This window comes from Microchirus variegatus (genome assembly GCF_963457635.1).
Source record: "Microchirus variegatus genome assembly, chromosome: 17".
In the NCBI taxonomy this organism is placed as follows: domain Eukaryota; kingdom Metazoa; phylum Chordata; class Actinopteri; order Pleuronectiformes; family Soleidae; genus Microchirus; species Microchirus variegatus.
Window position 1 is genome coordinate 21,149,507 of NC_139818.1, and position 21,414 is coordinate 21,170,920.

Consider the following 21,414-nt stretch of genomic DNA (forward strand, 5'->3'; position numbering starts at 1 on the left):
GTATTTGTACTCTGTCTGACGTAATCGTCAAAAATACTTGTCGCTGATTGGCTGACTTTAGAGAATGGACGTACGGTTCAGCCAATGAGATAAAGCCGTCAGATTTATTTTTATGAATATGCACATAAATATTTTATGAAAAGGAAACGAGTAAAAAAAACAACACCAAGAGAAATAAAATATCTTTTAAAAAAAGATGATGATGTGACTTACTAATGGACATCAAATCATAAGTTTTTTATATTCCTTTGATGTATAATGTGACGTCACACAAGATGAAAGGTATGTGATGTCTTACATCCAGATAATTCTTTGGCCCTTCTCAGGATTTTGAACCAGCAACTCTCCAGTTACAAGCCCATGTCCTCTTCACTTGGCCACGGGATGCCCGCCAACTATTTTGTTCACTGATTATTGGTTTGAGTGCAATTTTTTAATAATTAAAACAGCTTTATAAATATGACCATTTTCTTTTCTTTCTCCACATAACAAATGACTGCAATTTAACCCTTTTTGTTTATGGACCTAACAACTGATCAAGAGAATTCCCAACACATTACTACTACTTCTCCACTTTTGCAATTTTTAATATTCACAGTAAATATTATTTCAGTGAATAATTTATATTATAAATACTAGTTTTCAGAATCAAAAGCAAGTTTATTGCCAGGTAAATTTTACAAAATACTAAGACTAGAAACTGCACATATTTGAATATAAAACTTATACAATGAGTGTCATATGGGTGAAAAAAATATTCACAAATTATTTCTTTAATAATTGTAAACCCAAAGCGATAAAATAGTAAATCTAGCATCAGTTTTGATTGGACTTCATATCCCATAATCCCTTTCTGCCTCTTGTCGTCCTCGGTCTACTACTTCCGCCTGCCTTGCGCAAGCTCACATCGTTGTAGAATGCGGATTTCGGAGCTAACAAGAATAGCTAGCCACTAAGCTAAAAACAACCGTCTTGTTGTTTGGCTTCAAACTGGGGGAATGTCTAAAACGCACTCGCAGCCCCCGCAGTCTTCGGCAGCGACGACTACCGGGGGCACCTCTTCGTCCTCGCCCGCGGGGGGGTCGACATCTCCCGCAACCGTGTTGAACGTGCAGCCCGAGAAACCTCAACATTACACGTACGTAGCTAGTTAGCATGTTTTGCTAGCTAAGTGGACACAGTCTCACGTGTAGTTGTTTGTACCAACCTGCTGCAAAACATGTTATTCGGGGAAAAAATAGCACGTTATGAAAGTAAATATAACTGCACCATATATATCCAGCGTTTCTGTGCTTAGTGTATTAAGCAGGTTTCGATAAAGGGGCCTAACGTGTCCTAGTAGCACCAGTCATTTCCTAAAAGCCTTGTAGAAGTCGTATAACTTGTATTATGTTGTTGTTTATGTTTCGTTAGTACAAATATGCATAACTAGTTTGAATAGTCCTGTGGAAGCCAGTAACAATTGTTAACAGTAGGCTGAGACAGCACTTGAGACATGAACACTGTAACTATTGATATTTAAATATGTACTGGAAGTCAATATAAATGCAGCCAAGCTTGTTTCTGTGCAGCAAAGACAATATGATGTCATCTTTATTCAAATCCCCCCACTCTGCCGTTGCCTCTCTTTGTGGCAGATATCTGAAGGAGTTCAGGACAGAGCAATGCCCCCTGTTTGTGCAGCACAAATGTACACAGCACAGGCCCTTCTCCTGTTTTCACTGGCACTTCCTGAACCAGCGGCGCCGCAGGCCCATGCGCCGGCGAGACGGGACGTTCAACTACAGCCCAGATGTTTACTGCACCAAATTTGACGAGGGATCGGGCACCTGTCCTGATGGAGATGAGTGAGTGCAACTAAAGCTGTTGTCAGACTGCTAGTGTTTTGTGGTCCGCACATTACCCAGAGTTTGTGGTGGATATCGTCTGTGTGAGACGTGTTCACGGCAGCAGAACATTTAGTTACCGTACACGAGGCAGCTGGCAGGAGAATCTCCTGATCCACTCCTGCCAGCATTTGTGTGCACACCCACATCCCCTCGAGATAATCTTTTTGCAGAAGATAAGCGGGAGAGCAGGTTAAGATTCAGATATAGTTTTTGTACAGAGTGTTTTATGGAACACTGTAGGGAAAACATTTTTGAGCCATTTCAATTGTAAACAATCCAAAGAATTGCCAAGCATTTGAAATTTAAAATCTGAATTGCTCAAGTGAACCACCAGCATTTGTGGGACATTGCACATCAAAGAAGTCAGTTAAGCAGTGATTGAGCATACGCCCCAATCGCCTCAATTCAAAGTCTATCAAATGCCTTGGTAGAAAAGAGTCTGAGGCACGATCTTCAGCGTACATTAGCACTTGTACACAGCGTCTCCCTCGATGCGTTCGCCTCTTTTCCACTTAAACGTGCCGAGTCGTTGTCGGTCTTCATGTCAGCTCGTATGCAACATGTACAGACAAAGAGAATGCAAATAGGAATGTGAGGGGATTAGGTGTCGAACGGGGATGTCTGTGATGCATGCTAATCACCAGGTATGTGAACAATAGAAACTGTTCCTGTTTCACTCCTCAATAGAATATGCCATCAGTACAGCACTTGTTATTACACGAGGCGGAAATATACATTGAAAACTATTGACATGTGGCAATAAAATGCAAGTTTAGTTGCTAAAATGTGAGAGAATATCATTTAGAATAACAAACAGATCTGTGCTCGTTCAAAAACCTTGTATAAATATACAAGTGGTTGTTTGTTTAAGACAGGTTTTTGGACTTTGGAAATTGAGAAATCTACCTATCACAGTTACTTGCAAATCGTCGATGAGAATTACAGAATGTGATTTTTATTTTTATTTATGTGTGTGTGTGTTCCAGATGTCCATTTCTACACCGGACGGCGGGTGACACCGAGCGCAGATACCACCTTCGCTACTATAAAACGGGATCCTGTATCCATGAAACCGATTCAAAAGGCCACTGCAGCAAAAATGGCTCCCACTGTGCCTTTGCACACGGGTCACATGACTTGCGCAGCCCTGTCTATGATATCAGGTGACCCAAAAAGAACTAAACCTGAACAAATATCAACAACAAAACGTCATATGAGTTCTGAATGAGTATCTGTGCTATAATCATGTGTCCGAGTGTCTCTTTACTATGTGGATTTTTACAGAGAGGTGCAGGTGATGGATACTCAGGGAGGCTCGGGAGCCTCGGAGGGAGGTGGAGGAGGAGGAGATGGACAGTCGGGACAAGCAGCGAGTACTGCACTCATAGAGAAGATACTTAGCGAGGAACCACGTTGGCAAGGTAAATGCCTAGTTTTCTAGTAATTTCTAGTAAAGAAGCCTCCACACAAGAGTTTTGTTTTTCATTTCCTGTTTCTCTGTTGTTGAACCTTCTGCAGCTAAGTAAATAAATTAGTAAGAGAGTAGAGAATCTGCTTCCTGTTTACACTGGCAAGTGCATGTCCAGTGTGTGTGATTATAATTTGGGGCAGATTACTGATACAGAGATGAAAAAATGAATTATTTTCTGTATGAAACAGGCTTTTAAAATGAAAGCTGAAATGGTTATTATCAGGTCCGTACAACTAGCTAGATGTGATCGTTTTTCTTTCTGTATGCAAATAATCCATACTATCCTTGAAGTCACCTCTAATTGTGCTTTTTCTGTGTGTTGTGTTTCATTAGATAACAATTATGTGCTGTCCCACTACAAGACGGAGCTGTGTAAGAAACCGCCACGTCTCTGCCGTCAAGGTTACGCCTGTCCTTATTACCACAACAGCAAAGACCGGAGACGCAGCCCGCACAAACACAAATACAGGTGTTGTAAATGAAAATATTGTGTTCTTCTTTTCATACAGTTGTTGTTATAGTAAAGGTTTTGTTTGTTCCTCTAGAGCGTTGCCGTGTCCCGCAGTGAAACAGAGCGAGGAGTGGGGGGATCCCAGTAAATGTGAGGGAGCAGAGGGATGTCAGTATTGTCACACCAGAACAGAGCAGCAGTTCCACCCAGAGGTTTGTTTCCTCTGTAACGCACACGCTGTCTTCAACAGAATTTACAGGGCATGAATATGAGATGGAATGTGTGTGTGTTATTCTATCACAGATCTACAAATCCACAAAGTGTAATGACATGCAGCAGTGCGGCAGCTGTCCCCGAGGGCCCTTCTGTGCCTTTGCTCATGTTGAAAGTGAGTCCCCCACCATACGACTATAAATGTCTCCCTTTGCCTTCTTTCTTTATCACTGCAGATTATAACATATTTTTTTGCATTCCAGAGCCTTTTATTCCCGGTGATACATCAATCCCCTCTCCCAGCTCCCCTCCACCCCCAAGACCTCCTGACCCTCTTCCCGTTCAGGAGTCCCCTTCAAGCCCCAGTGGGATCGGCATGGGCCAGGGGAGCGGTTCCATTTCGGACCCCTTTTCCCCGTCTGCCGGCGGCTCGTGCGTAGCAGGGCGCGGGCTGCTGGGTAACGTTCTGTCCTTGTGCGAGGAGCTGAGCGGCGCGGCGGAGCCTCTGTCTCCGTGGGCGGGAGAAGGAGGATACGGCAGGGCACCGGGGTTTGAGAGGGAGGACCAGGCCAAGCAGAGGAGTTTTGCTCTCGAGCAGCGCCATAAAGAGTTTGCATCGGCACAAAGCAAACAGGTACCAACGCCGTTTTCATCCAAGAAGTTTGTAATCTTGCCTCAAGGATACAACAATTCACCATGCTGACTTTTCCCCAGGACCTGTTAGTGTTTTTACCAGTGGGCAGCCCTTTGAGCTTGTCCTCCAGCATCCCCTCCAGTCTGGCCGCCACTCCTCCGAGTCCTGCCCCTCTAGGACCACTGGGCTCAGGCATCACCTCGGGCATGAACGCTAACGCTCTGCCTTTTTACCCCACGAGTGAGACGGTGGAATCTGTAGTAGGTGAGTCGGTGATGTAATGGAACACTTGAACATTTAAAAAATACACATGTATGTACATGTTAGGGATGGGTGCGATACTAGAGAAGAAATTTAAGGATTTGACTCGCATCGTGACCAAAATGTGAGGGCTTTTAAACGAAAACAAACAGTTTTTGAACTTACTGGTTCCGCCGCTCACGAGTGTAAAAGGTATTTTCAGGATTTTAGACATCGGCAACTGGAGTTAAAGATGTTTTAATCTGTCGTTATTCAGTTCAGAACTGAGGAAACCTCTTGGATGAGGTTACCTAACTGAAACAAGTCTCGCTCGAGGTTGAAATATTGTTATTAGACACAAAAAAGTGATATCAAACCATTCCTCAAGCACATTCACAATATTCAGTATATCTAATGTGTGCAATTTCTATGTGGTCATGTTTACAGAATCGGCCTTGGATGATCTAGACCTGAACGATTTTGGCGTGTCGGCGCTGGAGAGGAGTTTGGAGAGCAGCTCTGCTTTGCCAAGTGTTGGAGTAATGCTGGGTATTCAACTCACACAACTGCACGGAATTAACACGTGGATTCATACACACTCCTCACCCCTTTTAAAAAAACAAAAACAAAACAATGATGTTTCTTTGTGTTTGTAGGAGGTAGCCAGCTTCAGAGTTCTGCCCCTGTCAACATCCCCGGGTCCTTTAGCAGCTCTGCTCCTTTCAGCTCGCCTTCACCGTCTCCTCCAATTAGGCCTCACACGTCTCCTTTCTTTTCCTCTCACCTGTCGCAGCATGGCCAATCAGAGAGCAGCTTCTTAGGCCCTTCTCATAGCTCTTTAGGTTTGTGGGGATTTGATTCTACGACATCCGGCAAGCACATTGAAGGGGGTTTGTTTTTACGCGATACTTATTCTGCTCTTCGCAGGTCTGAACGGTATGAGTACGAATATCTGGGAGCACTTTCCGTCAGGGCAGGGTTCCCCCGGGACGCCCCCCGCCCTGCTGCCCTCTGGCCCCTGTGTGGAGGCCACCAGGCTCAAACAGGAGCTGGAGGAGGCTCACAGGACGCTGAAGCAGTGGGGTCACAGCTGGAGACACACAGCTCAGGTAGGTAGGTAGTGGGTCATCATGTGTGCGTACGTGTGTAGGTGGGTCACCATTGTCCAAACGTATGAAAGCCTTAATAATACAAAACACGATTTTCTGGAAACCTTGATACTGTTGAGGTCCCTCGTAAATACTCATCATACAATCATCAACTTTACCCACAGTCGTGGGCCACAGTGAAGGCCGACGCGGAGGAGTCCCGCGCCCACGCGTCGCGAGCGGCCATGGAGGCGGAGAGAACCAGGAAGGTTGAGGAGGAGGCGCAGCGGCAGGTCACTCTGCTGCAGGAGGCGCTGGAGAGCTTACGGAGCGGCGACAACCCGCATCTAGCGCTGCACCAGCTGCAGCTACTGCACAGGCTGCCGATGGAGTCGGTGCTGAGTCTGCAGGCTCAGCTTTGTAGCTGCTTACACGCTGTAGAACAGGTAAGACCATGCTCCTGACATACACACATTACTTTTGCTGTTTGTGAAGATCAAATTATGTTTATAGGAGTTTTTATAGCCGTCATAGTCAGACTATAGTCTATAACGTCTACAGCAGAGGTCTCAAACTTCTGAATGCGTATCAAAACAAACACCTTTTACTAAATTTATGTCAAATATTGTCACAAATGTTGTGATATGATGGGATATTGTGATATCAATTTAAGCTAACATCGCCCACCCTCATTCAACAGTTGTTATTCCCCACACAGTTGGACTCTTCTTCACTTTACCGCCCCCTACTGACCAGACTTGAACATTACGTGGCTCCCAGGTCATTTGAGTTTGAGACCCCTGATCTATATGATTTTCTCCGTTCATTATAGTGTTAATAATCTGTATAATCTGTCACCTTTTCCTTGAAAAATACAAAGTTAATACAAATGAATCTCCCTGTGGAAAATCTACATGAATCCTTTTTTTTGTGCCAATGGAGTAACCTTCTTTTCGACGTAATAATCTAAAAATCAATATAAATGTGCATATTGTTGCTGTGTTTCTTTGTCCTAAATTTCCTGTTGTGTTATTTTTAAAGCTGCTCTCCTTTTAATGCTAACGTTTAGCTTATTTCCCGTGTTTTGCTGTCCTATTTTTTGCTTTGTTACAGTATATGTTGTGTTTATCTTTTCAGTTATGATAATTTGTCTGTTTAGGTTGATGTTTATGTACAAATAATATAATGGGCACAGACTGAGGAAGTTTTACCTGGAAACCTCTGAAGTTAAAGAAATTCTCATCTCGATATTTAGCTCCCTGCTCAGAAAAAAATAACTTTTTCGTTCCCGATGTCTGAACGTTTCCCCTCCGTTTCCCCCAGGTTGTGTTCAGGAAACAGAGGCAGTGCTGCGTGACGTGCGGCGAGCCGGGCTCCGCGTTCCTGCCCTGCGGCCACGGACTACAGTGCGAGAGCTGCTCCGCCTCCACGGAGTGCCCGCTCTGCCCCGAACACGCCCTGGACCAGCAGCGCTCTTGACGTCACAGCCCGCCGCGTCGGACCACGGCAGACCGCCGACCAGTCAGTCCTGATTCCTCAGATACCAGCTTTGGAACCTCAGCCGCCATTAGGAATTACACTGAGGCCGTTTTATAACATGGTAACAACACTATCACTGACCCTGGTTTTTGTATTTTTAAGATGACGTCGACTGGTCAATGGCCGACTTCCTGAGCACCGGTCACAACGTGAAAGCTCTTAATGTGGAATTTAGAATTAACAATTTTTCCAGTGTTACCCGAGGAGCACTCGTACGTTTTTACTCGTAACTTGCTCTCAACCAGCAACACTGTTTCTGATTTGTGAAAGAAACTTAAAAGACCTGCTGTTATTTCTTCACTAACCGTATGAAACTCAGCTCTCATATATATATATATATATGATATGTTAATGTTTCAAAAACATGAGCTCATCCTAAAGATGCAGAAAACGCACATCTGTGTGCGTTTCCTCTCCATCTGGACAGTTTCAGCTGGTTGTGCTGAAGTCTCACTGATGCTTTGCTGTCACGACGGTCAAAGGCATTTGTTTGTTTTTTGGAATTCAAAGCTCTGGAACATTTCAAATGTTGAGTTCAAAACTCTGGTCTCCTTTCAGAAATCCAGACAATTACTCATGACAGCGTACATTTCTTTTCAACCTTTTCCAGTCCTCCGCAGTTAGACGCTCCCTCTAACTCCATATACATGTGGATACATATACCACAGATGTAAACAGCAGTGCTTTTCCTGGCTGAGGTCCAACTCGAGGCTCATTTATGATGAACAAAAACAGGACTTATGTCCGTCCCCTGCGTTCATGACAGCCGTATTTGTGCACATCTACTGAAAGCCTTCAGATACAGACGCGCTGATGAAGCGGCAGTACCACTGGCAATCATGGGGGGGCAGTGTAGTCCTCCTGTTTGACGTAAACACATTTTAACTTCAGTGAAAACCTTTTAAGAGTATTCGGGCCACATGTAAAAATACAATTTAGAGAAAGAAAAAAAAAAACATGAATTCAGAGATTTTAATCTCAGAATTCAGACTTTCTGACTTTAAAATTCAGACTTTAATCTCAGAATTCAGACTTTTTCACTTTAATCCCAGAACTCAGACTTTCTGACTTTAAAATTCAGACTTTAATCTCAAAATTAAGACTTTTTGCTCAGAATTAAGACATTTTCACTTTAATATCCGAATTCTGACTTTGTCTTTAATCTCAGATTTAAGATTTATTTTCTCACAATTGCATCTTTTTCACTTTCATATCAGAATTCAGACTTTCGGATTTTAAAATTCTGACTTTAGTCTCAGAATTCAGACTTTATTCTCAGAATTTTGTCTTTTTTCTCAGAATTCCGACTTTCTGACTTTAATTTCAGAATTCATGCTGTTTTTTTTGTTTTTTTTTTACTTTCTTCCAAACAATTCTTTTACACGTGACCCTAATACTGGAGACCTTATGCATTGGTAAGAAGCTATGACCTCATACTGTTATCACGTCCTCCTTCACGTCCGCCATGTTTGTTCTCAGAGGTTCTTGATTCTGCGCTGTTAAATAACAGATGTATTGCATTTTAAAAGGACTCACTGAAGTAGACATGAGTAGAATAAATGAGCCTTGAGTTGGGCTTTGTGGGCTGGGAGCATCATGCTGGTTCATTGTGCAACACCAAGAAAGAAATGGCAGCTTCAAAATAATTTTTGAAGTGAGTATGTTAATGATCGTCACAGATTAAAGATGCCATAATCTGGCCCAGCAAGGTTGAGAGCAATGCTAAAATGAATTCAATAAGAAATTTCTAAAATAGCAACATTTCTAAATGGGGTTTGCACTAATGTGTCAGGAAGTAAGGGATGCGATTCTGAAGAATATAGTTCACAGTAATCGTGTAACTCTGAGCTTGACAGCTACACAAAAGTCACATGGCGTTGCTTAAACATGCAGTTCATAATATCCTGAATAATGTGTCGTCGTTTCTGGAAGAGGAGACCAAATCATTGTCGTTGTGTGACAGCAAACGACACCAGACTGAATGTCTAAATGGACGGAATAAACGCCGCGTCTTTATTTGAGAGCGACAACAACAACAGGTCTGACTGAAAACAGTATAAAGGCATATTATTCACTTTCATAATAATCCTATAATGCTACAGCCAAAAGGAGGCCATACCAGACTGCTGGTAGCGCTTATCTAGATTATGGTGATTGATTTTTTTTTTGTTTGTTATTATTGTAATAATATTTTAGTAAAAATGCATTTATTTAAAAAAATAAAAATAATTCTGTTAAATAATGACAAAATATTTAAACATTAGTAATATTTGTTTAAGTTTCCAACAGATGGCCTCGCGAAGCACTCAGGTTTTCTCCAGTGTTCCAGACATAAACTGGAAGATTAAAGCATGTTAACACAATCAAGGCAAATGTACTCGGTCAACACGTGTAGTCTTTGAAATTACATCCTTTTTTTTTGATTTATACTTCAATGCTTTTCATGTTTTTTTTTGTTTTTTTTGTTAAACCCGGCCCCTTTTTGCTATGATTAAAAACATTTTTACATTTGTAGTCATCTTTGACATTTCACAGTGTGTCAAATGTAGTCTAACATATATATTATATATATATCTATCTATCTATCTCCATAGTTAAGTGATGTCATAATCTTTTGCACTGATCAGACAAAGCATCAGGAAGCAGACGGATATGTAAAAGTGTGTCAGGTTTAAATGCAGGCATGAACGTGTTCATGGTCACTGTGATGGTCTCTGCTAATAACCCACAGTCCACTTCTGTCCACACGCAGATCATCCAACACCAGTGTTTTCCTTCTGAGTGGATTTCCTTTTCTTTCTTTCTTTTTTTTTTTTTTTGGTACAGATCATTAAAACAAATTGTATATTTTTGGATTAAGAACTTGTCTCTGTGTTAATCAGCGACTGCTTCTCTCTCTGTCTCCGCTTCTTCACCAAGGCCTGAGCCTCCCGTTCTCCTCGCCTGGACTCCAGCAGCGCCAGAATGCTGTCCTCTGGAGAATCAGAAACAGAAAAAAAGGCAAATCAATGTCTGCTTTAATCAAACTATACATTAGTGCTGTCAAACGCTAACGGCGTCAACGTTAACGCACATCCGATTTCCATGACGACTGACCAGAAAAAGACGCGCGTGCTGCCATGTTTACGTGACTCCGGATTGTTAAAATGAGTCTGTAAAATAACGCTAAACTTTAAAAACAGAGGCACACATACGCAGTACACAGGTACGCTGGTTATTTGTAGCGCTGCTCTTTTCGATTAATAAACAGACCGCTCCAGTTCCACTGTAGGCGCGCTAACCGGCGCTAAAAGGAGCTAATGCAGCTAACGGAGCTAACTGGTAAACGGTGCCTGGCACGCAAACATGGCGTTGTGTGCGTCTTTTTCCGGTCAGTCGTCCAGGAACCGTGTCAAAAATAGCTCTTTGGTTTACATTTTCTAGCCCTGTGAATTACAGTGGTCTTTGTGGTGTCGTCATGCGATAACAAGTTATACTTTATAATATACTATTACAATATTTTATTAATCAATGTAGCGACAGTTTCAATGGAGGGTTAAGCCCGTGGTATCCTTCCGCGCACATCGCGGACCCTGGTATAATCGCGCATCAGGGCCCTGTAGTATCATCACTTCACCATCGGGTGGCGGTACAAGTCTGGACTCTAGGGAATAGGGCGCGTTCCTACCAAAGGAGAAGAGGACAATGCTACAACTCCCTGGTTCGAGCAGCTCACAGCTGAAAGTCCCGTTGGGCAGGGGAGTCATAGTCGGGGGTTGATAGGTCGAGGCTACTTCATCTGTTGTCGAAATGGTTGACAACGCAATTTGCACGGTGCTGTCAAGTGTGGTTCATCCTTAATCAAGGCTGGATTATCAACCTACTGTGCAATGCAAGAAAGTGAGGTTCATGTTTTCCCTACTGCCCCTGTGACGGATTACTCTCGCTGTGCCATATTCAACGGATCGTACCATTAGGTTTAGGATGCATCAGAGGCAGGCGCATCTGAGCAGGTGGGCTGTCCACCATTAAGGCGAGACCATCTCCTTCCTTTGCTCCACTGACTCCTGGTATGGCCTTGAGTCCCAGGAAGGCCTCGCCTTGAAAGTCATCGGTCCTGAAGGTGTCGTGGTCAAGAACGGTCACCACCAGGCAAGCTCCGAGAGCCTTGCACTGGTCCAGGGAAACCAGGCTGTTGAATAAAAAAAAAAGGGCGCAGGGTTGGAGGTTAGAGGGTAGAGAACCAGTACTGAAAACTGACTCATTAAGACGAGTAATTTACAACTCAAAAGCCTCGTCGAACAGGGGATTGAGATCACAGCTTTTGATCCGAGTGCAGCGAGTTTCTATCTCAGGGAAGATGTGGTAAGGCTCCAAACACAGCTGCACAAACGGGTCACTAAAACCTGTAAAATGATAACACATTATTCTGCTTTCTGTTTGTTATTTTTGGAGCTGTGATTGTTCTTGCATGGTCCTACCGTTGTAGTCCATTGGCAAGAGGTTGACTGCATTCAGAACCTCAACTCTGAGTCTTTGGTCTGACCTCCTGTAGGACGCGAGGAGGGTGACCGCGCCATATTTCTCTCCACTGTACGAGTTCTGTTGCACATAAGGAAGAAAGAGTTGAGGATTAAACAAATTGGACAAGTATAAGTGAACACACTTATCAACAGGTGTCCAGCTTACCTGCTCCTTTATTTTCCTGTCAAAGAACTTCTGTATAAGCTCCTGGTTGCTCAGAGAATTGTGAGTCAGGTAGGCATTGAGAGTCTGGACAGACAGAAGAGACACTTCATTGGATCTTTGGGATCATTTGTGACTTTTCTTCATTGTTCTTGAGGAGAAGCAGCAATAAAAATTTCTCTGGTTTCTCACCTTATAATCATCAGAACGAAGATCATTCATAGGGAGTCCATTTCCTTCTGCGTGGAAGCTCAGCTCCAGACACTGATGGAACAAAAATGAAATCTGACATACTTGTCTACAAACTGATGAGGTCCCTGAGAAAGACACCTCAGATTTGCTTCTGGTATCTGTGCTAAAGGCATGTAAATGGATTTAAATGGTGGGCTTGAAAGCAGGCAGTCTGGGGAGTATTGGGAATCTCTAAAAGATCATGGCGTGAGTCGACGTGTGTCAGGTTACTGTACAGTCTTAAGTGGTGGCCAACCATGTGGCTGAGGACTGACCTGCAGTGTATACAGCAGCCTCTGGCAGAACACCATGAGCCCTTCTTGTTGTGAATGCTGAGTCGCGACCTGGTAGATGATCTTCACTGAGTGGTTCCACAAAGGAGTCAGAAGGCTGGAGGTAGGAGAAAACACAAAATGATGAAGATTAAATCAAACATGGAACCATCTCACTCGATGCAAATTATGATGATAATGATAAAGTGTTGAACCTGTTGAAGTTCTCTTGGACCAGGTTTTCATTCATGTACTTCAACTCTTGCTCCAGGTACTGCATCAGAGGGGCTGCAGCCTGCAACAGAGAAGAGCCTGGATATCAGTCAAACTCGAGGCATCGTTGTCTGTGCAAAACAGGCCGTGGCTGTCACTTACGTCTTCTGAGGACTTGGAGGGAAGCCGCTGCCTGGTTGACATGCTTCTAACGTAAGTCTCGATGTTCGTGTTGAGCTTGAGAATCAAACGGATAAAGAGGCGACGCTGTTATCGGGCCTTTCCAACCCCTTATGCTTTGAAACCACCGCGTACGCACCTTTTTCCCGAGAGTGTCTAAAGCGGAGCGGATCTCTCGACTGAGGATGCTCTGAGCCTGCTCAAGCTGCGAGGGGAGCGTGTTGTGGAACTGGCTTTCCCCGATGACGTTCTGAGTCCGATCTCGAAGCCCTGTCCAGTTCAGCTGCGTAGGAAGTCTTGTCAGGAAGGACCGTAAGTGTTCCAGGTCGTTCACTACCACACACAACTGAAGAAGGAGAGGGGTTTTAAGATTCTTGTAGTATTTTTCAACATTTCCTACTCCTCTCTACTTACCATGTTGATCGCACTGCCGTGATCAGAGTTCTCGGACAGCACCTTGACCCTCTCCTTCAGGATGTGACAGTAGTTCACCACAATCTTGCACACGTCCTGAAAGCACAGCCACAGCAGAGATACACCTCACTCGTCAACATCTGTGATTTGTCCTGGAGAGTAACTGACTGGAACCACTCTGCCACCGTGTAATACCTCAGTGACTTTGACCATGAGCATAAAGGCCTCCTCAGGGTCAGGCCAGGACAGCTGCTCCCACAGGTAGTAGATGGGCTGGATACAAGCCACCAGATCCACTGCTGAGGAACTGTGCTTTATTGGCACCGAACCAGTCTGCAGGGGCTGGAGCTAAAAAGGTATTTACACAAGATAATGACTTATCTGTGAAGGTTCTCAGTCACCCAGGTCATTGAATCCTCAGTAGTTTAGATATCGGCAACTAGACGTTAGGACAACTGAAGAAGACGTCTCATCAAGGAAGCTTCTGAGAGGCGAAACATCCAGTTGTCTATATCTAAAAGTCTTGACGATACAAAACTGAATGAAACTGTCCATCATGACATTGGCAACGCGTTGAAACACTACCGTACCTGGTCCACCTGCACAGCCCGCTCCACTCGGTCCTGAGTTTTGCTGAAGGCCTCGTTGAGCCAGTATGGTAGAGCCTCTCTGAAGTCCTCATGAAAGTTTGTCAGCTCCAGTAATCCCCTGAAACACATTCCCTTTTATAGTGAGTATTGAATTCAGGTGTTTCAATCAGGCGTTGGACAAGGCTCCTCATCTCCAATGAAGGACAATCTTAACTCTTCAGCAAACCAAGACATGGCTTCCAACTTTGAGGAAGGCCCTTTTCTATTCCAACATGACTGTGTTCCAGTGCACAAAGCAAGGACTATAAAGACATGGTCTGACCTTTTCTGCAAGAAGGCCTTCTCTTTATGGATGGCCTGGAGGTTCAGGTACACGGAGAACAGACTGTTGGCAAGACGCTGCTCCATCTGACCCTCCATCAGCAACAGAGTGTCCTTCACCTCATGTGCCAGCTGTGGAGGAGGATGTGGAAAGATGAGACGATGGCATCGGATATTGTCATACTGACATCTCGGGACAGTTCCACCGACAACTTACCAGGGAGTCGAACCTCTTATAGACGACGGTGAACACGTCCACCTGCACAGCACTAAACCATAGAGAAACAAACACCGTCTTTTTTAAGTGTAAATATGTACTTTTCTTGCCATTTGGTTTGCTATATCCTGACAAAAACATGTTTGCTTCAAGTTATCTTATTTCCTTTTCTGTAGTTTGAAACTAGACAACTTTCTGAGTAAAGTCGGCATAGTTTTTCCTCTCATTGTTGCAAGTTTTCTCAAGGTACTCCAGCTTCCTCCCACAGTCCAAAAACAGGCAGATTAGGTTTAGGATAATTGGAGACTCTTAAATTCTGTTGAGTTCATTCTGCGACTACTACGATTCCAAGTGGCAGAAACACCACCAACCCACCGTGCAGGCCATATACTACGACTATTGCACCTTTGCCGAGCTAGAGAATGGACCTTCAAGGCCACTTGACCCATCTTACCTAACAAATACCCTGTTCCAGACGTCCTTGTTGTGCTTTATGTCTTCCCGCACCTCCCCAATCAACCTGGAGAGGGCGTTAATAATCTCGGGCAGGTCCTGTACTTCAGCAAGGTGCAGAGACAACATGACAACATTAGCTTTTCGAAATATAATGGTAGAGGTACCATGGAAGCATCAACTCTCAGTACAGCATTATGTCGTCTTTACCTTAGTCATCGGCTGATGCAAACCCTTTTTAATGTTAAACCACTCCTGTGTACCTGTCTGAAGTTAAAACGTATCATTAATGGGTGGTAAAATTATACATACATACAATTTGTAATGATGTCATCAGTATGATGACTGACCTGTATGGCATGGCTGACCTCATCATGCAGCTCAACCTGAGCTGGGTTCAGTTTCTGAAATGCCTGAGTCTTACAGATCTGGACTAAGATTCTGGTAAAAAAAACAACAACAACAACACAACAAAACAATTATTGTGGTGTTGTTTCGTCCATGCCAACAATGACGAACTTATGCAACAGGCCGTACCTGAGCAGTGTGTGTAGTTTTGGAGTAGAAGTGGTGGTTGGGGGGAAGATGTCTCTGTATTTGGTCACGAGACACAGTCCGTATTGCAGGAAACCATGAAGAGAGTCGCCGAGTTCCTGTTTCTGTGAAAACAGTGCAACGTGTTTCTCAATGCTTATCACATATATGAACTCCTGGTTTGCATTTGTTCATACATGCAGTAAGAAAAAAGGCTGTATATACAAGAACAGAGATACAAATCTGATTATCCAAATAAAAAAGGACTTTCAAAATGGATATATTTTATGTCCAGAAGCAGCTGTAGGTGTCAAAAGGTGCAGTCCTACCTGCTGGTGGGGAAGCTGCTGTTGATGCCAGTGGTATTCTATGCTGGTGATTTGCTGGAACAGCACAGAGGAGTCCACCTCCAAGCTCTGATACAGTTTACTGTAAGCCACCCACTTCCTGTTGGGGGTTGTATGAAACCCACATGCACAAAGTTCAAGAGAATGGGCGATGATATTACTCAGAGATTTAACAGTGGTTAAAAGAATTCCACTTTATTGACTTGAATGAATGTGAAAATGAAAACATTCTCACGGCCCAAGCACGAACGCCACGAACAAACTCGTCTGAGTGCGTTTATCGTACCAATGTAAAAATTTGAGAATTTGTACTAGACACGACTCGAAGGTAAAACGTTTTTGCTGATTCAAAAGGGAGCATGGCCACGGCAGCCATCGGAATTTGGGCGAATTTTGACCATTTGTCACCAAACAGGAAGTGCCCTTTAACTTCGGCATACATCGAACGATTGCCTCGAAATTTTTTACATAAGACAAGAAACTGACTCTGAACACATCTACGGACACAAACTTGACCCAACAGGAGAGCGGCCATTTTGAATTTAGCCGCCATTTGGCCACGAAACAGCAAGTGCCCGCTTACTTTGCCATGTCCAGAGAATCACTAAACTCCCTGACTTGCATTATAAGATTTTTTTTTGCCTGATTTTACCCAGGAATCACAGTTGGGCTGAGTCTGCACCAGTTACCACTAGTTGGGGACAGTTGGCATGGCTAGTTGGCACAGAAATCGGTTTGGGGAGGGTAACAGGCCTGACCCGACCTAGTCTCAGTCTCAGGCAATCAAACACGTTTTTGGAGTCGACTCTGGAGTTTATTTAATCGGGTAGCGTGTACCGATCGCCGATGAAAACACAGGTTGCCAAAAGTCGAGTAGCGTGAATATCAATAAGACAACGGCGATCGTAGACGTGTTCGCTCTCGCAAAAGTTTGATGCGTTCAGTTCCCGGCATCCGTTGACCTTGCGAGATGGGGACCAGTGTGGGAAACGAAGCAGCTTTGGTGGACATTTGCGCTCTTTTTATGCTTGTGCTAGTTTAGTCTGTGAGATGTTTGCTTACGCCAGGTCCTGCAGGAACGGTGAGAGGTCGTTCTGGGTCGCGTAAAGCTCGAGCAGAGTCTGGGCCTCGACACACAACGCTCCCTTCCATGGACCAGATCCCTGAGTGAGACGAGACGAAATGGAAGGGAATTATAAAAAGAGAGGAAAAGAGTGACGCGATAGAATGGATTTAAATGTTGATTTTTTTTGGCGAGGGATGGTGAGCTTGGACCTTCACCTGCTGTTTGGAGATGTACGCTTGAACACACTGCTGCAGGATGCCACAGTAGTTGATGTAGGCGCTCCGGCCGGCACTCAGCGTCCCATCTCTCTGTCAGTCACACAGCACATAACCATTATATCACAGATAATGGTAAATGTTTGACATATCTGTAAGAGAACGGGGAATTAGTGACCTCTTTGTGGATGAACTTGAGATTGAGGTGGCACTGGCCGCGATCCGGATACGTTTCACTCCTGGGCTCGAGGTTGTACCAGTTATCTTCAGTTGAGTGGAGATCCTAAAGGAAGTTGGAGGTGGAACTAATTACACTGGCGGGGAAAAAGGGTGAGTAGTGAAATTCAAAATATAAATATATACCTTCAATTTTAAGATTATGTTTCCCAAAAAGTCGTCTGTGCCTTTCTCCTTTTTGGCCTCCTTGATCATCCTAAAAAAAAAGGTAGAAAGTTTGAAAGTAAGTGTTGTTTCGTTAACAGTTTGAGACGTGAGCGAGCGGCACAAGAGGTGTCGTACCTTCTCAAGCTGTTGAAGGAATTCATCTCCTCCAGTTTCTGAGTGAGTGACACCTCTTCATCTTTATCCCTGAAAACAAGAAAGTGGGAGGGAGAGATGAAGACGAGAGACGGTTTTGAAGGCAGCAGAAAAAATTGGTGATTTTCTCACCACATCTCAAGGTGGAAGCTGGCACCAGCGACATCTCCAAACTCCCTGAAAAGAGGGAAAAATCAGTTGTCAGTGGATGCAAATTTCAGACCGATTCAAACAGAAATGGACGTTGGTGCAGACTCACAGGACGAAGGTCTGGTTCCAGATGGGATTCAGCGTTTTCTTCTTTATGTCCGTTTGGTAGATTTTGTCGACCGACGTGGCGTCTTTTACGACCGCCTTGCAGGGTTTGGCTCTGGATTGGCGCGTCCGATTCGCTTGTTCGTCCTCCAGTATGGTCAGTATGCAGTATGGGTCGCTAAAACCTGTGCGGAACAGACCAGAGATGTAGATGTAGTTGGCCTGCACTCAAGGCAGGAAGCTCAAGGATGTCGAATTATTCCAAAATCAGGAGGTATAACATGAGATTTAAATGTGTAACTATTACCATATCCATATTTTCTAAGCCCAGCCACCGAGTGCGCAAACCCTAACCCAGGGGTTCTCAGTTTTGATACCTGAGGGCCAATTTAGGAACCCAACATTGGTCTGAGGGCCGCCAAAGGAAAAAAACCAAAAAATCCCATTTGTAATAATTTTAATGACCAGATTGCAGTTCTACAGTTTACACTTATTGGTCTGTATCCAGTAATGTCCAATAAACATTTAACAAGCTTAGTAGCTCCTGGATTAAAACTATCAACTGCCAGAAATGTTTCTGCGGGCCACCATTGACACACTTTGAGAACCAATGCCCTAATCCAACCCTAACCCTAAAGTCAAACTTGGTAAAACTTGACATGGTTTTTTTCAAGACAGGAAAGTCACCAAAAACATTTGTATTTAGTACTGCAGTAGAGCAGTATTTCTGACTTTCCTCCAAGTACCACCAGAAGAAGCTTGCGTACCACTGGTGGTACACATACCACAGTTTGAGAACCGTGGCTCGATACTACACAGCCCCGTCTGAAAGAAAGTATGTGTTTGAATGGTGGTAATTTACCAAATAATTGGCTAATTTCACCCCAAAGTCGTGGCATTAATGTCGTGTGCTGACGACTCACCGCTGACGTCTTTTCCCAAGATTTCTTTCGCTTCCTTCACGGTGGCCATCAGGCAGTAAACGGGGGGCTGTGGGGCGTCAAACAGTAGTTTTGAAAACGAAATGGGTATTTTTGTGGTTTTCTGTGAGTTAATTCGCCGAGGGCCAACTTCCTTTTCTCACCTCGGTGCTCTGCACTTTTTCCAACAGACTGTTGTGCTCTGCCTCTGTCATAGTGAAAGCCTGTTTAAAAAAAAAAAGCTTGTGTAGTCAATCATACGCCAACACAGCAAAGGAATTATGGGTATTCCACCCCCGTAAGTGTGAAGCCAAACGGTTTACCTCCTTGAGGTACTGCTGAAGTTGGCTTTCTGTGACGACCTCGGAGGTCGACGGTTTACCCATCCTGTGGGCGATGGTGTAAAGCAGCTCCTTGTACAGAGGCTTCAGCTGAGAATAGAAACAGATATGAAACAAGTTTGTGTTTTAACTTGCGTTAATGACCAAAAGTAATTAACGGCGATACCTCCAGCTCCTTGTGTCTGCGCGCTTTCTCTTCTGGGTTCTCGTTTTCCACCAAGTCCTGAAGAAACGTGCAAACGAGACATTTTGATGTACTCGCCATTCTTTCGGTGTTAATACGTGTGTAAAGTGCGTAGATTCAGTGTCTCCTACCCTCCTGTACGGCAGTTTCCTCGTCTGCCCGAGCCTGCGAGTGTGAGCGGGTGAAAACTGACCAAAGGCATGAAAAAACAGATAGTTTATTATCATTTTTCATAGCCTTTCAATAAGCCTTTTGTGTTTGCTTTAGGAAATAAGGGTCTTTTACGGAAGCTACCATCTTGGTCGGCCATGTTTCTAAAGTAGCCCAAAAGGACAAAAGAGCTAGAACAAGGGTCAGCAAGTGAACGTAGTCGAGGCGACGGCCATTTTTTTTTGTAAGCACTTGAATATTGGGCCAAAACATTGTAGCTTCATCAGGAAAACAGCCTTAAAACGTCTTCAGTCAGAAGCAAAAACCCCACGTTTGCTGCCTTTGAGCCTAACGTATGCAAGTAAACCATGCTAGCAACCAAATCTATTGGAATAAGTTCAGATTTTTTCAGAATAAAAGCTCTGAACTTGAGAAGATAAGCAAATCATTTAAGATAAGATTTGTTAAGTCATCTACTGGCCCAGATATTGACTCCTATGGGCCACCAATTGAAGCTGAAGCTCATTTCACCAAACACTAAGAATAGCGTGCTCTCTGGTTTGTAAAGGCCAGTGTAGTTGGGGGGGGGGGGGGATTTATTGGTGGAGGAGTCCCGTGTTTGTTGCTATCTGCACTCTCGCCATTAGAGGTCACTAATTCTCAAATACAGCACCATTAAGACAAATCTACGTAAAATATCAACGTTGAGGTGCAAAATGACTTGCAGTTGCTGTGTCACCTGTTTGCGTCCCGTGGAGCCATTTTCCTGCAAATCGGGAGATGAATAAAAACAATTATTCAACAGAAACCCTTTTGTTTTTCGATTACTACTTTTGTAATGAACTTCCTCTATCGGTGGCAACGTATTCGACGCTCGGGTCGTGAAAATCGTCGTCCTAAAAATAAGAATGCAAATGGACTTGTCGTGCTGTGGTGGCTGCAAAACACACACTGTGCTGTATGTGATCAACACTGTATGCTTCACTCTGTGTCATTTAAAAACAGGCGTGAATCATAGTCACGGTGTTTTGGAACAGACGTGACTCAAGGGTTTGGATGCACTTACTTCTTCTTCAGGTTTTTACAAAGGAAATCAAAAAATGTGTGTTTAAATGTACAGCATATATATATATATATATATATATATGTACATATATCATCTGTTCGGTTGTCAGCATGTTAGCAAATAATCCCGGGTTCATTACACGACAGAATTAAACAAACTCTGTTGTAAAAGTCTCCATATTCTGCTCAAATCCTGCACACGGTGGTTCTTCTTACCTGGTCTGGTGTTTGCAGGAGTTTGACGTCTCTTCTCTCCTTTCTTTCACTCGACATAATGATGCTAATGTTTAACTTCCAAACACACACCTGCCTTGTCTCTCTGTGTGTGTGAGAGAGAGATAGATGGGGAAACTGTGTGTGTGTGTGTGTGTGTGTGTGTGTGTGAGATGTGTCTTGATGTCGCATGAAACAGCCGGAAATCATCACTTCCTGTAGAGGGAGGTAACATCAGTGGCTGTGGCTTCTGAAAAAATGTTCTTCATCAGTTGAGCTGCATTTGGTACTCTCCTGTTTACACACACACACACACACACACACTGGTTTCCATGACTTCTGAGGACATTGCATTGACTTACATTGGTTTCCTGGAGAGTTACTCCAACCCTAACCCTATTCTTTCAATCCTAATCCTGACCTCAGCCTAAATTTAAACCATGTCTTCACCTTAAAATGGAGTCATTTACATTTATGGGCAATTGTTTTAAGTCGGGTTACCCCCT

General features: G+C 43.8%; 2 protein-coding genes across 2 annotated transcripts; one reads left to right on the forward strand and one right to left on the reverse strand.

Annotated features, from left to right (window-relative positions):
- Positions 1-998: 998 nt before the first annotated feature.
- Positions 999-7,465, forward strand: unk (unk zinc finger; the record flags this gene model as incomplete). Its single annotated transcript, XM_083903998.1, has 14 exons — positions 999-1,138; positions 1,638-1,847; positions 2,876-3,052; positions 3,174-3,310; positions 3,694-3,829; positions 3,906-4,023; positions 4,115-4,199; positions 4,288-4,658; positions 4,739-4,922; positions 5,346-5,447; positions 5,555-5,740; positions 5,826-6,007; positions 6,172-6,432; positions 7,310-7,465. 14 exons carry the CDS (start codon positions 999-1,001, stop codon positions 7,463-7,465), a joined length of 2,445 nt encoding a protein of 814 aa, XP_083760124.1.
- A 2,069-nt stretch (positions 7,466-9,534) lies between these two features.
- unc13d (unc-13 homolog D (C. elegans)) lies at positions 9,535-20,968 on the reverse strand (the record flags this gene model as incomplete). The annotated part of the gene is made up of 34 exons (XM_083903752.1): positions 9,535-10,499; positions 11,476-11,696; positions 11,787-11,910; positions 11,986-12,106; positions 12,194-12,277; positions 12,383-12,454; positions 12,697-12,811; positions 12,909-12,988; positions 13,069-13,143; positions 13,226-13,432; positions 13,501-13,596; positions 13,696-13,848; positions 14,091-14,208; positions 14,413-14,543; positions 14,629-14,680; positions 15,083-15,180; positions 15,292-15,348; positions 15,432-15,522; positions 15,619-15,740; positions 15,945-16,062; positions 17,025-17,125; positions 17,244-17,336; positions 17,422-17,526; positions 17,607-17,676; positions 17,763-17,831; positions 17,913-17,957; positions 18,040-18,220; positions 18,959-19,025; positions 19,120-19,179; positions 19,279-19,386; positions 19,463-19,519; positions 19,612-19,668; positions 20,370-20,396; positions 20,912-20,968. 34 exons carry the CDS (start codon positions 20,966-20,968, stop codon positions 10,381-10,383), a joined length of 3,351 nt encoding a protein of 1,116 aa, XP_083759878.1. The 3' UTR covers positions 9,535-10,380.
- Between the last annotated feature and the right edge of the window lie 446 nt (positions 20,969-21,414).